The sequence below is a fragment of the Opisthocomus hoazin genome, chromosome 14 (assembly GCF_030867145.1).
Source record: "Opisthocomus hoazin isolate bOpiHoa1 chromosome 14, bOpiHoa1.hap1, whole genome shotgun sequence".
NCBI lineage: Eukaryota > Metazoa > Chordata > Aves > Opisthocomiformes > Opisthocomidae > Opisthocomus > Opisthocomus hoazin.
Genome location: NC_134427.1, coordinates 14,428,760 through 14,445,549, shown reverse-complemented (window position 1 = coordinate 14,445,549; position 16,790 = coordinate 14,428,760). Strand labels below are relative to the sequence as shown.

At 39.6% G+C, this 16,790-nt stretch overlaps 1 protein-coding gene across 2 annotated transcripts; it reads right to left on the bottom strand.

Annotated features, from left to right (window-relative positions):
- Nucleotides 1-1,105: 1,105 nt before the first annotated feature.
- On the bottom strand, nucleotides 1,106-15,040 carry LOC142363112 (fmr1 neighbor protein-like). Of its 2 annotated transcripts, none has more exons than XM_075435510.1 (7): nucleotides 14,761-15,040; nucleotides 13,612-13,683; nucleotides 11,429-11,542; nucleotides 9,736-9,873; nucleotides 5,752-5,848; nucleotides 2,405-2,547; nucleotides 1,106-1,716 (listed from the first exon to the last, which is right to left on the bottom strand). In XM_075435510.1, exons 2-6 carry the CDS (start codon nucleotides 13,679-13,681, stop codon nucleotides 2,445-2,447), a joined length of 522 nt encoding a protein of 173 aa, XP_075291625.1. In that variant the 5' UTR covers nucleotides 13,682-13,683; nucleotides 14,761-15,040; the 3' UTR covers nucleotides 1,106-1,716; nucleotides 2,405-2,444. The 2 variants fall into 2 exon arrangements, with proteins under 2 accessions (XP_075291625.1, XP_075291624.1); XM_075435509.1 differs by having other exon boundaries at nucleotides 1,107-1,716; nucleotides 14,773-15,039.
- Between the last annotated feature and the right edge of the window lie 1,750 nt (nucleotides 15,041-16,790).

The following is a 16,790-nucleotide window of genomic DNA, read 5'->3' as shown; positions in this document are numbered from 1 at the left end:
CCCACTAGGTGGAATATAACGATTGCTGTGTCTTTTTCATCTCACCTCCTCCTCTTACAGCGCATGTATTTTGCTTGTGCTCATTTTGTTCTGGTACTGCCACATACAGGTACTGCAGATGCATTGATTGCTTACTGTTAAATACAGTTGTTTTATCAGTAGATGTCCCTTTGTCAGAACGTTATGTGACATTGAAAGCAGTTGTGCTGTCAATGACATGGAAACAGAAGGAATTTATTACCCTTCAAATCCAAATCATGAAGCACCATATGAAAGCCTTACTTTCTCCAGAGCACAGCTTGCTCTCCATAATCACGATCAGCCATGAGGTTCTATGTGTGGTTTGTCTATTGCACATTTCAGCTGTGACAGTGCCCCTAAATTCACGTGGCAGGAAACTGTTTTTATCTTTGTCAAAATGCCTATATACATACTTCACCATTCAGAAACATTCTATCAAGAAACAGCAATTACACATCAGATTTGGAAGGCAAACAGAGCCTTATTCAGTCTCCACCATTCTGCTGCTCCACATCAAAAGCATCATAATGACTTGCTTACAAAATTATAACCAAATGATCTGTAATACAATGCCACTGGCAATGACTGCAATATCAGGCTTTAAAGCTCCTGCATATGGTTATGTCTGACCATCAGTAAGTACTCTGGCAGTTTCATGAGATGGCCTATGTGCATATTCCATCTCTATTATAGTTGGATTTTACGTGATGCCTTTCTAAGGACTGATCAAACTAAAAAAATTTATTAAATGGGGAATCCTGAAAGTACACAGAGTTTCTAAGAACAACTCACAACATTTACTCTCTTTCCAGCTTAGGAGCAAAGCTCCATTCCTCCCACTTGTAGCTCTTGGAAATTCTGCTACATGGATTTCACAGACCCAAAGAAAAATGACCAGTGATTGCATTATTATGGGTGATACTGATTTCTACTGACATTCTTTTAGGTGCTTACTTTTACTTTGCACTCAGCTGCTGAAAACCGGTACATGTATGTTTGGGTTTTTTTTTTTTTTACACTACAGGGATATGCAAAGAAATTGCATTTCGAAATCACCTGCTTTGGGAGACAGGTCACCCAAAGATCAAAGTTCTGTGGTGCAGTGATACATCATGGAGAGAAATAACGCCAGAGAAAACGCTACCACAGTTTCCTCAAGTACTTTGTATTTTTGCCAAGCGTATCTTTAAAGCAACAGCCCAACAACAGATTTCCCAAGTCCTCTGCAGCCTAGTAAGGAATTAGCCATTCTCCCCAGTAAGACTAGCACTGCTGTGCTATAGTGCCATTCAATACTGAAACAGAGTAAGCTTGCCACTCGCTACCAATTTAATTAATGACAACACTCTCTTCTTAATCCAGATAATATTCTAAGACTGACCTCTAAACTGACTGGCACTTAACAGGTATCTTTGTATCCCTCCACAGGGATGCTACGTTGATAAAAGAAGACTGGCTTTATTAATCAGGATTTCCATAAGCAGTTCTGCCTTTCAGTGTTACAGGAGATATGGAAAGAGCATGAAGAATTAGAAATGAAGACCTTCTATTACAAAATCAATAGCATTATCAAGGGTTGACAACACTGTATTACTTTGATACCAAAACAAAACATCTCATTTTCTAGGGCATACTCAAGTGCTCCTGGTGTCCTTCTGCTTGAGGTCTTCAAGTTCTTGTGGATGTTACTCCACACTAAAGGGAAAAAAAACCACTGAACATCAGTATAACTAGATTCAGAGACATCTTTACATTTTTGCCAATCAGCACTCTCCCCAAAGTATTTCCTTCTTGTCTATGACTTCATTGACTCTTCTTTTTATCTCATTGTCAGCATTAGTAGGTGATAATTTGGCGTGCTCATCTGAAGTAAAATAGCATTTCACTCTCACATCACAATTTCAGTAGTCAACTGCTCTTCAGCATTGAGGAAGAAGGTCAAGATATAGAGCTATGTGACCACGTCAGCTATAAAACACCCCTGTCCATACAGAAGGATAGATTTCTCATTGCCTGTAAATGATCTGCGTCTCCTGAAAATAGTGAAATCTTACTTTGCTTTTCCACTTCCCCATGCAACACAGTTTGCACATGGGATAAGCAACACTGAAATGGCAGAGGACTTAAACCTAGGACTGTAATATTGTCCATGGCTTGCTCTGCTATCATTTAGCATCCCAGGATGGCTATCAGATTCTTGCAGACTTGTTACTTTTCTCACAACAGAAACTGAAGGTGATCCCTGATAGACAGTGCCTTTTGACGAAGTTTATTGGACTGGGAATAAACAGGCATTTAGTACTGCATATGTTTAGTATTCTACACAGAATTGGATAACAACCCTAAAATGAAAGAACAAAAGAATACTCCAAGGTTAGTTTACCTTTTTCTTTGTTCTTATGGTCCTTAGAGTTGTTCTTAAGTCAATCCTGTAAAAGGCCACAAACATCTTCTCTGCATGCTCTTTTCTTCCACACAATTTTCTGTACTTCCTTGTTTGCCCTTCGTAAAGGATTGAAACATTGACTGCAACATATTAAAACAATAGCTGAAATTGGTTGACTTCCAAAGAAGGAATTTGGAGAAGATCACCTAGACTTTAGCTGTGAAATTCTAGCTCCAGTGACAAAAAATGCAAAGCTACAGTTGATTTCAGGGGCCACCATGAGATTTCACCACTAGAACATAGACAGCTTAAGGCTAGGAAAAGGATTTCAATAAGCTTTCCCCATCTCTTACATTTTCTTCATGAATTTCAGGTCACGTTCTGATTCATACAATGCAACCATGATCAGAAATTTCTCCAGTAATCAGTCAACCAAGTTCTATGGCTTGCTTCCCACAGCTATACTAGGAATTCAGTCGAAGAAAATGAAGACTTTTCTAATTCTTACTCTATTTTAAAAAATCTACACAGTATTACTCAAATACAGCACTAGTTAAGTGCACCTGCATTTTCCTAACCTTTGGTGTGTTAACCTACCCATCATTGCATGTGGTTGTTAATGAAGACTAACAAAATTGAGAGAAATAAGACAGCATAGCACAGTTACGGACATGGCAAAAGCATCAGAGAACACAGCTCAAGAAGATAGACATTATATTGATAGCACACAAGAGAAACTGCCGATTACCAGCAAACAGGCACGTGTAGATTGTGCTTCCGGCGTGGAAGGAAGCAAATACACAGTTCAACAGCGGGGATGCGGAAGTAACAAAGCCTCTTGGCTTGAGAAATGACTAGTGCTGATCAAGGGTGGCAAAGGGAGGAGTACTCAGCTCCCTCATCAATGTTACAGGAATTTCTTGCTCCTACATGTTCTTAGTCTGGCCACAGTATGGAATTTCCTCTGCTCTCCTAGTCCTGGGCATCTCTTGACAAACAGCCACCCCTAAGCTACATAGCACAAGTGGCTGTGAAAGCTTTCCAGAGCCAATCACCCAGGTTTGGTGTCTGTTTCTCACTCACTCTTCTTTTTTTTTTTTTTTTTTTTAATATAAATACGGACTTGTATGGGAAACCTTGGAATTTGCTCTAGAAGAGGCACAGTGGAACTAATCAATTACACCAAATATCATCAGCAAAAGCCCTCTTATTTTTTGACAGCTCTAGAGAACAATTTTTACTTGTGTGCACGTCCACTGCAGTACCATTTTGGCATTGTACGTAGGACCCTCTCAACAGTGACCGTACAATGCTGAGAACAAAAGAATTTCCACCCAGAGAGAAGGTTTTAGGCTCATTAAAGGAATGCTTTTCAAAGTCATATCCTCTATCAACTGTCTCTAAAACTGGTAAAATTCAAAGTTACAACATTATAGGATTGCTCCTTCCCTAGAACTCAAATATATGATGTTGGAAATTAAAACCATTTAGCATCTGGTTAATCACTGCATTAAAAGCCAAAGCAAAACCCCAGTCATAGCTGAACAGCAATATTCCTAGTGTCATTGGCTATGAAAAAACACAGAAATGATCATTTAGACATTAATGTGAATTGTCTCAAAACGAACACATATATTAATTCATTTTCCAGAAAATTTATGATCATTTCATGTTAATTCTTTGCCTCCTGTTTTCAGAGTCATGATGACTCAGTGCAGCTATCTGTATGCTGAACATCAGCTGTCGAGCACAGCGTAAGATGTAATGTGGAGATTTTCACAGCAGGTTTTGTCTAAACGTGGAACTCCATAGCAAATAGCCATCTGCCAAGCAGCTGCATTAGTAAAGTCTATGTGTGTGTGTACGTGCACATATATGATCCCACACAGACTACTAATATCTTAGTAAAGTGAAAGTTTAACACTTGGGGGGGGGGAAAGATCTTCACAAAAAAGACATTTCTGTCATATTAATTAAGCTATAGCATAAGCCATTCAATAAAATCTACCACCTTTGAAAAATAAAGCACAGTTATGCTATTACATTCCACCTTTGTTTAATGATTTTGATTTTGTGGAGCTTACATTTTCCCATTATCATAAGAATATATACACATGCCGAAACTCTTCACAAAATCAAACGCTAAACTGCTTGCATAGCACTCACAGGCTGTAATGTGCCCTATACATTCAAAAAACCCACACTGCACATTAGCAGCATTAGAGCATCAATTTGCTTTTCTCCCAAGCACGGTCCCAGATCATCTCTCTTACTCTATTCAGGCTACTACTTTGTTCTTTCCTTCTCTGTCTTACAGCATAACTCTAGGTCTATCCCACACAGACACATTTCTACCTGTTCTTCTTTATAAACTGCTTTTTCTCATTCATTTCTTCCTTATTATCTCTCAGATAATTGATTGCTGCTTGCACACGTCATTTCCCGTGCAGCAGTCCATTGTTTACCATAGGCAATGTCACTCTTGTAGAAGTGCCTTCGAGGACAGTGATAAAAGAACCATTTTTGTCTCCCTTCTCCCCATGATTTTTAAGAGCTAAGGCTAACACTTGTTTGTGCTTACATTACAGAGTGAAATTTACTTTTCCGCAAAACTTTGCTTTTTTACTGACATTCTGTGTTTTCTTTGCACTCAGGACACTGTCTCCCAAAAACCTGCTCTGGGTTGAACTGGATGGGCTGTCTGCAGTGTTGCAGGCTGCCTGACAGCTTGGTTTGCTCCAAGTCTCACTCGCAACCTTTTTTGCTCATAACCGGCAGTTGTTGGTGTTGCCTCGCTGCCAAACAGGAAAAGAGTGGAAACCAAATTCCTTTGACATGTATGGATATACTAGCCTTTGGTGGGGAACAGGGGCAGAAAATGGGGGAAGTTAAGTGGAGAGTCAAGGGAGCAAAGCCTGGTCTTCCATATCTCAGCATATTGGCCCAGGAGAGGATCTGCCTCCTGCAGAGCTGAACTCAAGTTCGGGCACCACTGTTCAAGCTCCATTCAGGGCTTTAGGTACAGACTTCTTTTCTAACTTGCAAGCAGTGTACCTTCATGTTTTACAGGCAACTTCCCAAGCAAGGCAAGCAAGATCAAGTCCAAGTCCTTTCTAACTGGGTCTTTAGAAAGAGTACTAGGGCACTAACAAATTTTTTTTCTTTAAGCCAAATTGACTCTGTTTTATGTAGCTTGAAAATAGCAGGGTTCATTTATGTTTGCACACGAGTTTCGTGCCTTTTTTCCCAGTCTTTTCTCCCCTCACTGACTTCAAACATATCAGTTGTCCGTATTTTCTACGTTTAGAAGCAGTACATCATCAGTTTGGTCTGGTCATGCTTACCTTCTCTGCAAACAGGCACAGCAACAGAATGGTAGACACCCCAAAATCAAAAATCCTCCTGCCACAAGCACAAGCAGTCGAAATGTCAGTTGCACATCTGTAGAGTCAGCAGAAGTTTGCATTAGTTATGAATCATTCTAAGATATATATACTGAGGTATAGGTGACAGATTAGCCTCTAAGACGGACATGTATGTATCTCAGCCAGGAACACAATGGAAAAAAGTAGGTGTTAGAAATGACCTCAGATGAGTAAACTCAAAATCTCCATTTTGACCCGAGTTTGAATAGCCCAAGTGTTTAGTTAGTTTCAGCAGCAACTGGGGTTTGAGTGAGCCCAGGGCATGGGGGAGAATTAAAAAAAAAAAAAAAAAAAAAAAAAAAAAAAAAAAAATCAAACTCCTTTAGAAACTTCTGTAAAAATGAAGACAAAATCATGCAAATGAATGCTATTTATCTATTTCAGTTTGTAACTTATTCAGCATTTTCTTAAAGCCTCATTTTGTTCCAAGTGAAATTGAAGACAAAACTCCCAGATAAGAACCACTCAAGTATGCAGCCTGTGACCGCCTTATGCCTTAGGCTCATAGCAACGCCAGTGCCATGAGCCTAATATCTGCTAAGTGCTTCTATTTTGTCAACAGATTGCTATGAGGCAAACAGCATGTGCTCCCAGGGCAGTAAGTGTTCGTATTTTCTTTGGACATATGTTGTACATCCAGGAGCATTCAAGTAGCTAATTCATCTATGAACAAATAATTCTGTAAAATAGTCAGCCCTCAATATTTATGTCCAAACAATAAAAGCTTAACTGGAATTAGGAATCAAGCAGTCACAGCTGAATAGGCATATTTAAAACATTTTCTTGAGTGTGTGTCCTAAAAAAGAGCAGAAGAGCTGTAACTGTCACTGCATAGCTTTTCTTCTTTCTGTAGCAAAGTGTCTTTTACACATAATGGGGTTCCCAAGTGGGGAATGAATATTATTAAAACATTCTATTTCTGCAGTTTCTGATAGCCTCACACTGAATGGTACTTTCTTCTATAAAAAGTTGACTAGCTAGTAGTAGTTACAGCTGCCCTAGCACTGCAGTCTGGAGCTGCTCAACTGCAAGAAAAATTTCAAAGTTTGATCCTGACCTCTGCTTGCTTCTGAGCAAGCACAAACAAGCAGAAAGTGAATTCATGTTATCTTACAAGTATTCCCTAGAGGTTTTGTATCTGTATTAAGTGAAGATTAAGTCAACTCTTCCTGAAAATTGGATATCATCTCTGAAATCAATGGAAGCATGCTGAATTATATCAGGAATCACAGAATGGTAAGGGTTGGAAGGGACCTTAAAGATCATCTGGTTCCAACCCCCCTGCCATGAGCAGGGACATCTTCCACCAGACCAGGTTGCTCAGAGCTCCATCCAACCTGGCCTTGAACACCTCCAGGGAGGGAGCAGCCACAGCTTCTCTGGGCAACCTGTGCCAGGGCCTCACCACCCTCACACTAAAGAATTTCTTCCTAATATCTAATCTAAATCTACCCTCTTTTAGTTTACAGCCATTCCCCCTTGTCCTATCATTACACATTCTTGTGAAAAGTCCCTCTCCATCCTTCCTGTAGGCCCCTTCAGGTACTGGAAGGCTGCTCTAAGGTCACCCCGAAGCCTTCTCTTCTCCAGGCTGAACAGCCCCAACTCCCCCAGCCTGTCCTCATAGAAGAGATACTCCAGCCCTCTGATCATCTTTGTGGCCCTCCTCTGGACCTGCTCCAACACATCCACATTCTTCCTCTGTTGGGGGCTCCAGAGCTGGACACAGTACTCTGGGTGGGGTCTTACAAGAGCGGAGTAAAGGGGCAGAATCCCCTCGCTTGACCTGCTGGCCACGCTTCTCTTGATGCAGCCCAGGACATGGTCTGCTTTCTGGGCTGCAAGCGCACTTTGCCGGCTCATGTCCAGCTTCTCATCCACCAGTACCCCCAAGTGCTTCTCATCAGGGCTGCTTTTGAGCCACTCTCCGCCCAGCCTGTACTTGTGTCCAACCCACATGCAAGACCTTGCACTTGGCCTTGTTGAACTTCATGCAGTTCATGCAGGCCCACCTCTCCAGCCTGTTAAGGTCCCTCTGAATGGCATCCCTTCCCTCCAGTGTGTCAACCACACCACACAGCTTGGTGTCGTCGGCAAACCTGCTGAGGGTGCACTCAGTCCCACTGTCCATGTCGCCGACAAAGATATTGAACAGCACCAGCCCCAGTACAGACCCCTGAGGCACACCACTTGTCACTGGTCTCCACCTGGATATCAAGTTGTTGACTGTAACTCTTTGTGTGTGTCCATCGAGCCAGTGCCTTATCCAACGAGTGGTCCATCTGTCAAATCCATGTCCTTCCAATTTAGAGACAAGGACATCATGCGGGACAGTGTTGAATGCCCATTAAGTTCTGGATTATGGTTTCTTTTTACTAACTTCACATCCACTTTTGGCAAGATTATCTGTGTCTGAGAACATTTCCCACTTAATTGTTGGTGAAAAAAAGGATACAATATAACAGAAATTGCTGTGTTAGAAAAAAACTGGTAATATTTGGCTCTGTTCCTATTTAAGTCTATGATGAATCTCCAAATATCACTCTAATATCTTGACATTGTTCTTGACGGAAAGCTATGAGATATGTCTACTGTCAGGGCATGAGGCAAAGGACACAAATTAAGACGCAAAATTCCATGTGAACATTAGAATTTTCAGTATGTGGGGTTTTCTTTTTTGTGGTGGTTTTGTTTTTTTTCTGTGAGGGTTCAAACAGTAAACACTGGAACAGGTTTCCTGGAGAGATTGTGCAGTCTCTGTCCTTTGACAAAGTCAAAACTTGACTGGACACAGCCCCGGGAAACCTGTTGTAGCTGACCCTGATTGAGCAAGGAGGACTGGACTACATGCTCTTGAGACGTCCCTTCCAAACCAAATAATTCTGTGTCTAATAAAAAGCCTCTATGCTTTTTGCATTTTTCAATTTGCTGAAGCAACTTCACTATGAAAAGCAACAACTGTTTCTACAAAGCTGTACAAAGAGGAAAAAAGCTATGACAAAAATTAAGATTTGATTCAACCCTTTTGGTAAAGCAGAGATTACCATGGAATTATGTGCAAACGTAGGACATAAAAATAGTTTGCTGCATTCTTTCATAGAGAGAGAGAAGCACCCATGCGCACAAAGTCTATGCTCAAAGAAAAAAGGAAGGTAAAATATTAAGGCTAGAATTTGAGAACACAGAACCACAGAAATTTTGGTTCTAATAAACTTCTGCACATCATGCAGACCAACCTTCTTCCTGAAACAAGGCTACCACCAACATGAGATCAAGTTGTGTCTGTCCAGCCAAAATCTCCAAGGATAGTGACTCCACGAACTTTCTGGTGACTTGTTTTAGAGTTGCACTACCTTCCTAACGATTTTTTCCCCCCTAATATCTGAGCTAAATTTCCAAAGCATCATTTAGTGGCAGTTCCCACTTGTTATATCATCTGGTTCTACCAAGAAGAATTTGTGGCTTGCACATCTCAGAAACTGCCCTTCTAAACAGGCTTCAGTAGCTATCAAATAACCAATCAGCCTCCTTGTCACCAGATTAAATACACCCAGTTCCTTCACCTTTTCTTCACAGCACTTTCAGAGAGTCACTACTACTTTGGATTAAACACCTTTCCACAAATAAAGCCTTCACTCCATTCTTTGTACTAACATACATGACTACGTTTATTTTTATCATCTCATTTGTTCTTTGCTTGTGCTAGGGTTGACAAGATATCCATACAATTCTTACATCAATGAATTGTTTTCTGTATTAATATATATGCAGAAATAAATGCAAGCTTACACTTACTTTGAAGAGAGTGGTGACCTGAAAAACTAAAGGACCAGAAATGAAAATCACATTATCTGACCGAAGCAACATTTGCCTATGAGGCAGTAACCTACAGAGTATACTTACTGTCTTTAAATGGCATGTAACATATCAGTTCATGGGCGGTTTCAGAAGGACAACATTTATTTTCCAAGCATTCAGTTGTGTTAAGGCCCTCTCCTACATGACAAGGAATTAAGGTCTGTTCATGTTTGCGACGGCATGCTTTAAAAAAAGAAATGACATGTAAGATCGCTATTCTAGGAGCAATGCTCAAGTAGAGGGACGTTATCATTTTGGTGTCCCTACTATGTTTTAACAGGGTAAGTCTGCCAGAAAACAGTATCATTGACTTTCATGTATGTTCTTTCCCAAAAAGTAAACAATCTTTATATTAAAATTAACAGTAAAGCTAAAAATCAGATCATACAAAATCTTAAGTTATTTACTTTGTTTCAGTAAGAAACATTTACAGAAGCGAATCTAAACACAATTACACCACATTTTTATACTTAGGTTTGTAAAGTAAGTGGAAAAGACAAACAATTTTCTGACTGGAGTGTTTCTCATAAAAAATAGGAAAACAGAAATTTAAAAGATTTTTTTTTTTTTTTTTTTTGAAGGGCCCAGCGTAGAATATATTGCAACTAGCCACCTCTCTGTTTGGCATTAATTGCATGTTTCTACAAGCAGCTGAACATCAACTGATAGGAATAAAAATCCAAGATATCCAATCCGGTTCTTGAAAAAATATTTAAGCAATTTAAAAAATTTAGTAACAGTTTTATTGATAATCATGAGATCCTCTTTGGGAAGGGCTTAAATGTATAAGATAGCTACAAATAGTACATATGTCTCTAATTCCTGTAAAACTTGGTATCACATCCTTTACACTACACTTTTGCAGCAGCTGCAAAGCATCATTTGGTTCCAACAACACTCCCAAGACTGGCTGCATTGTCAGTCTCATGTTTATCCTAGGCATTACTGGTATCCAAATTCAGTTTATTAAATGGGAGATCAGGCACTTCACAAGACCTCTGTGTTTACTTAGGGCTATGGGTAGTAATAGGAGTGGAGGTACGCCGATGTTCAGGTAATGCAGAAACACACAAAGTGAGAAGTGGCATTTCTCCTTGTCCTTTCTCTTCGTCTATGATCCAGTTATGGAACCAGGTTTATAATTTTTGTACATGCCAAGCCCCTTCTGTATTCATAGATATTATCTTTCTTCTTGATATTAGAGAATTAACATTGAGATTTCCTTTCACTGATTTTATGAAGTAATGTAGTTCTTGTCATTTAACTTCAGCAGTCCAGAAGGTGAGTGGTTCAGTCTACGCAAATAGCCCCAGAGCCTTCCTTTGCCAGCAGAAGTGGGAGACACACAACTCTGATGGACAATGCTTCTCTCACTTGGGACATTCCAAATTGCTCCTTTCTTCCTATGTGTACATGAGAAGACTAGAAAACTAGTTCAGATCAGACAGAACAATGCTAGGCAAGGTGGATCCTACGCCAAACTGTCCAGCATTTCTAGCACAATCACATCACTGATGCTGAAGGGTTTTGCAGGAGGGTAGTAATGCAGTGGAAGCAAATTGTTCCAAAGGGACATTTAAAAATACAATTTTGAGGAAATCTAGTGAGTTTTACAGTATCAGACTGCGGGTTTTAAATACAGTAAACGCTGACAGGCAGGGTGGGAGGGTGGACTGGAAGTGAGGCAGAAGGGGAAGCGAAGAGAGAAACAAAGCTGCAGTGATGAAGTGACACTTACTCACTGGCCTGAAGAAGCTTAACAGATGTTCACGTGCATCTTTCAGCTTCATGTTAACTTTGCTCAGTGCCACTTCACTCTTCTCTAAAACATGCTGTGTTGGTGATGCAAAACCTGAAAGCTCATGACGATTAGCTCATTACCATCAAAACATCCATAATTTAATACAATGACATTTTCATACTGATTATCTTTTATTATGAAGGCATTTATAGTCATTATGAATTGTGACTACTGTTGGCTAGCAAGGTTAAGCACAGATGTCTTTCAGTTGTATTCCATTATATTACTGCAAATTGCTTCACGAACCACAATGAGTAAAGAACTAAAGCTGTGAAATTTAAGAATCCATTCAGGTGGAAACTGGCAAAATAAAAAGCCCTACTGTTCACCTATAAGGTGCGGGTTACATGGAAACTCTATATTATATCTACAGATGGATTTCTCTTATGTATGCAAGCAGAACTTTTGGGCTCTGTTCTAGATAAAGATCAGACCCCAGCTGAAACACAGAAACATGGTGAAAGGCAGCTTTCTCAGATACAGCCAAACATGCATCTACCCCAACACCTTGTTTGAGACAGTGACCTACATCAGTGGTGTAGAAAAGAGCAAAACATCCCTGAAGACAGAGGTATTGGAGTATTTTTCCGAACCCGAGTAATTTATGTGTGTCTGACTTCTTGATCACCTTTCACTTACACTACTCCAAAAAAATGTGGCAAGTAAACCTTGTTGCCTCACTACATCTCTTTTTCATTAAACCAAAAGTGCAAATCACAGTGGGACTCCACTGGCAATCAACCACTCCACAATAAAAAAAGAAACCCAGTATTCCTATTTGCTTGCCTTTTTTCTCTCTCTCTGTATGAGAAACTCATGCATTCACAACTTTAATAGCTTTCAGTGACGGAGTTTATTGAAAGCCATTTCATGGTTTTGTAGTTCCTTGTGAGCAGAAGTGAGACCATGGCCTAACCAAAAACTAAAGGTATTGAACACCTTCAGTCATTTGGATGACTCTCTAGCCAGCAGGATCAGGAGCCCCAGGTCTATAAATTCTCTATTTGTCCTGGGGCACAACTTGCCCCTTCTGTGCCATACATAACTTCCTTGGGAAGAAGCAGCACCAGAGTAGGGAGAATTGAATGTCTGTCAAAATAAAGAATCTGAAACTAACGTGTAACAGAAGCGTGACCAGTAAAGTTCACACCAACAGTTCTGTCACGGTCCCCCTCCCTGTCACTAATCAAGACAAAAGAACAGAAAATGTTCAAGATTTTGTAATGATTTCACAGGAAGTTCATGAGATGAGGTGTCCGATGACCAGTTTGCTAAGAATTACCTGAAAATATGACCACAGCTGTCCTACACATTACTCTCGTATGAGAGTTTAAAGAGACACAAGCCATGTACATAGGTTTAATGGGCACTGCCAATTGATATAAGCTGCACCACATACTTATGAATCACATTTATAGCTACACTAGAGCTCACACACATGCATACCCCAGAAAAATGTTTTTGCTGTTTTTGTCCTTTTTTTTTTAAAAAAAAAAACAACCCAGAATGACTTCCTCATCTAGGCAGTGCAGAAGCATTTTACAATGATGCTTGCAGCAACTGACAGCCTTTCACCAAGATCTGGAAAGGCAGTCTCTGAAGTCTGGTTTCTTGATGCATGAAGGATCAAATGCAAGCTCAATGTGTGGGCTGATCCTTTACACACACGTCAGATGACCAAGTTTAACTTCGGGTGTGAGTGCAAGTTATCAGCCAAAAATCTTTGCTAACTATTTTGAGCCACCTCCTGTAGCAAGCAAATACATGAAGTCTCAACAGATTACAGGAACACCTTTAACTGTATGCTGGGGAAAAAAAAAAACATCACAGTGGGGAAAAAAGGAAGAATCAATAGTCAAAGGTAAAATAAAAGTAAGGTACACTGCCAGGGACAAAACAAGCAGCATTTGTTTCTCAGACAAACAGGGAAATGGGAACTATAGTTGGGAGAAAAAACATATTTTGCTGTATTTAAGTGTCAGGGCTGATCAGTCCCATCTGGAGTAATTAACTGTTTGTAGTATTTTTCAATCATTACCAAGACAAAATTGTAAACTTAACCTTGCTAGTAAAAGTACTCGCTGCTTCTATGAAAATGCTTTTCTCTTTGCAATACTCACTTGAATCGATGCTACAAAGCAGTATCAGTACCACATAGTTCCAGACTAGATGGGTGCCAATTAGCAGCATGACTACAAGAAAGCCAACAATAATAGGTATGTGGTTATGCATAAAAATATTACTGATCTTAACTTCATATTTATGGATTAGAACAAACCTGACAGCAGACTGCTGCACAAAGCAGGGCTGCCTTTTTTTGCAACAAGACGACCAAGCCCAGGAAAAATATATATATTTTTTTTTTCCACATTAAGTGATTTGGAAGAAATTACTCATTGAAAGAGAGCTTAAAGGGAGGCACCTTATTAACAGAGACTAGGCAAAATATGATCTCTCTCAAGTTCCCCAGAGCTGGGACACTTAACACCTTAAAAAAAAAACAAAACCACTTTTGGATAAAAATTTTAATCCCTGTTTAACGAACAGGATCGGGACTGAAGAACTAAAAATTGTTAGAAGCTTACAACTGAATTCTAGGTTAGCTCATTGAATTCTTCAGTCTTGTAAAAATCAGACTGTTACAAGATGCTTTGGATAAAAACATTTTAAAAAGGTGGTTCAAAATGACATTATGGATAAAAATATTTAGAAGTCCCCAAGTCATTCATAGTAATTTAACAGCATGTTTAAACTGGGTTTTTTACCTCCAACCAACCCCTATAGATTGCTTTGCCATATGCTATACTGCACTTTGCCTGCTGCTCCTGTTGTTACCCTAAAAAGGTCTTTTTCAATTTCAATTATTACCACATATATGTAGTTGTTAAGATGGCTTAAACCTAAAGATTTTGTTAGTATTGGTAAGTGAGGAGAACCCCATTTTCTCAAGTGCTGTTCAGGGAAAAGAAAGATTGCATTTTACACAGCCTTTTTGAAGGGTCTGTTCTGTCTGCACTCCTGCTGCTAGACAAGCAAACCTTCCCCGCTGTTAGAATGTACCTGTTCTGTAAAGTAATACACAAACACATTCTGTCCCACAGAGAAACTTGGCTTTGATAGTTAAATGTGGAATTATTTCTTAAGAGGACAGGAATCATGTTTTCCAGGATACCTATTAAAATCTAATACCCTCCGGGACAAAACGAGAAGAGGAAAACATTTCCTGGGAGAAGGAAAACACGGCAGACAAAGAACCAGTTCCAGTTTACCCCATTACATACTACTTTTGCTGTCTTCACTCCTGTTGGAACAGCAAGATCACAGCCATCCAGAGTACAGCCGCTAGACTGGTTTGATTCCACGACGACATGGAATCCAACCTCATCACAATGGGCTCCCTGCCACTGTGATGCAGCTCAGAGTAAACAGCACTGATGTAACACATGCACCAACAGAGGGGCCAGGAAAAAGCTGCACACGCAGTTTGGAAAAAATCAGCCCCCTCAAAAGACTCTTAAAAAGCCTCATAGGTCTTCCAATTCTCTAAGATAAAACCAGGTTCATGCTATTACCAATCACAGTTCAGTGTGCAACAAACCACCACCTAACTGCGTAGACCAGTTAACAGATACCTCAGGACATCAAAATACACTCCTCTGAAAACAGCCACAGTTTGGTCAGAGTGCATAAGTTACAGCTTCCCAATAATCCCTTAAATGCAGACCAATTCGGTAACAGGATCATCCTTCAGGTTCACCAAATATCTGCACACTTGAAGCACAAGCACAGTCTTGACACATTTTAAACATTTCCATTCCTTTTATTAAGGAAAGGCTCTTTTGAATAGACTTGAAGTGTGTTTTAAAGAACACAGAAACCTGAAGTAAATGCAGATGCACCAAAATCAGCAGTTCTCCAAACAGCTGAGCTGCCTAAAGCAGTTTGTTACATTTTAGAAAAAAAACATAGGCTGCAACAGCCATCTGAACAGATAAGTGATCCTGAAAAAAGTTTTGTATTTGCATGCAAATGTTGTGGGGTTTTCTCATTTCAGTTAATTGAGTAATGAGTTTAAAGGGTGACTCTTTAATCTAATTTGTATGCAGCATTACCTTGCTAATACAAGCAGCAATATAAATTATCCCCAGTTTTGTTGTTTCATTCTACACACAGACTAGACACAGCTACTCTCAACAGCACCAATGAGGAGATACTTAGAAATGTCTAATACAGAACAAACATTCCTCATTTTCTGAAGCGTATGATTTCACATGCAATTAAGATTTTCCATGCTGATTACTCTCATGGAAGACCACGTATACCATGATGCATTTCTGATGTACAAGTATGGGACTTCTCAGACTGCTGAGAATCTGGGAGAATTGCCCCCACATTTTATGTTGGCCACTTAATTCATTTTCTTTTTAATAAATTAAGAACTGTTGACTCTTTGCTGTAACTGTAGTCTATACCTAAGGCTCAACCTGAGTCCACTAGCCAAAAAAGCACATCCAATACCCCAAACAATTCTTTGTTCTACTATCTCTGCAACAGTTGAGTTCTTAGTCATTTACAAAGACTGCACCCATGGGATTTTTTTTATTTAAAGTAACTGCTTTTATTGGAAATAGGTTTCTTATATTCAGTGCAAAAATTTAAGAACAAGTCTTGTCCTACTGAACCCTCCGCAAAACAATCATCTATGATTGTTGCTCTTTTTTATTATTCACTTCCACACAGCACTCCAAACACACAAAAATCACTACTTTGAAGCTTACTGTAAGGAAATTTTTAAAACAATGTAAAGAAGTAATAGTGGTAACTAATTCATATTCATGGTTTAGTAGCAACTATTTATCTCCATCACAAATTGCTCAAGATGGATGGTCTTCGTGAAAGCAGGAGTGACAGATGTGGGATGCACCTAAAAAACTTGTTAGGAGTAGAAAAAAATATTCACCCCCTGAAGCAGACAAAAGACCCATAGGCTGTTGGGAGAGACTCACAGTGCAGAAAAGTGAAGAGCTGTTGCAGCAAATAACCCTTTCAATGATGAAACCAGCATAAAAATGTGATGTGAAAGCTACACTGCACTTAAGCCTAGTGAAACTCTGGCAAGAACCACCCTGCAGATCAAATTGGAATCTGTTCAGAACACTTAACTCAGAAGAACTAACCTCACTTTTCATAACACATATAAAGCTGTCTTAGTCAAGGTATTCAAAGTTCTTCTAGTCACCCTGATTCTCATGGATGTGAATACAGCTGGAAAAGACTTTGACTAGCGTCTTTTAGGATG

Coding starts and splice junctions, on each gene's coding strand:
- LOC142363112 (XM_075435510.1), bottom strand. CDS start 13,681: ATGCTGCTAATTGGCACCCATCTAGTCTGGAACTATGTGGTACTGATA. Junction 9,874..11,428: donor AAGCTTCTTCAGGCCAGTGA/GTAAGTGTCACT, acceptor CTTTTTTTAAAG/CATGCCGTCGCAAACATGAA. Junction 2,548..5,751: donor TGTGCCTGTTTGCAGAGAAG/GTAAGCATGACC, acceptor AATATGTTGCAG/TCAATGTTTCAATCCTTTAC.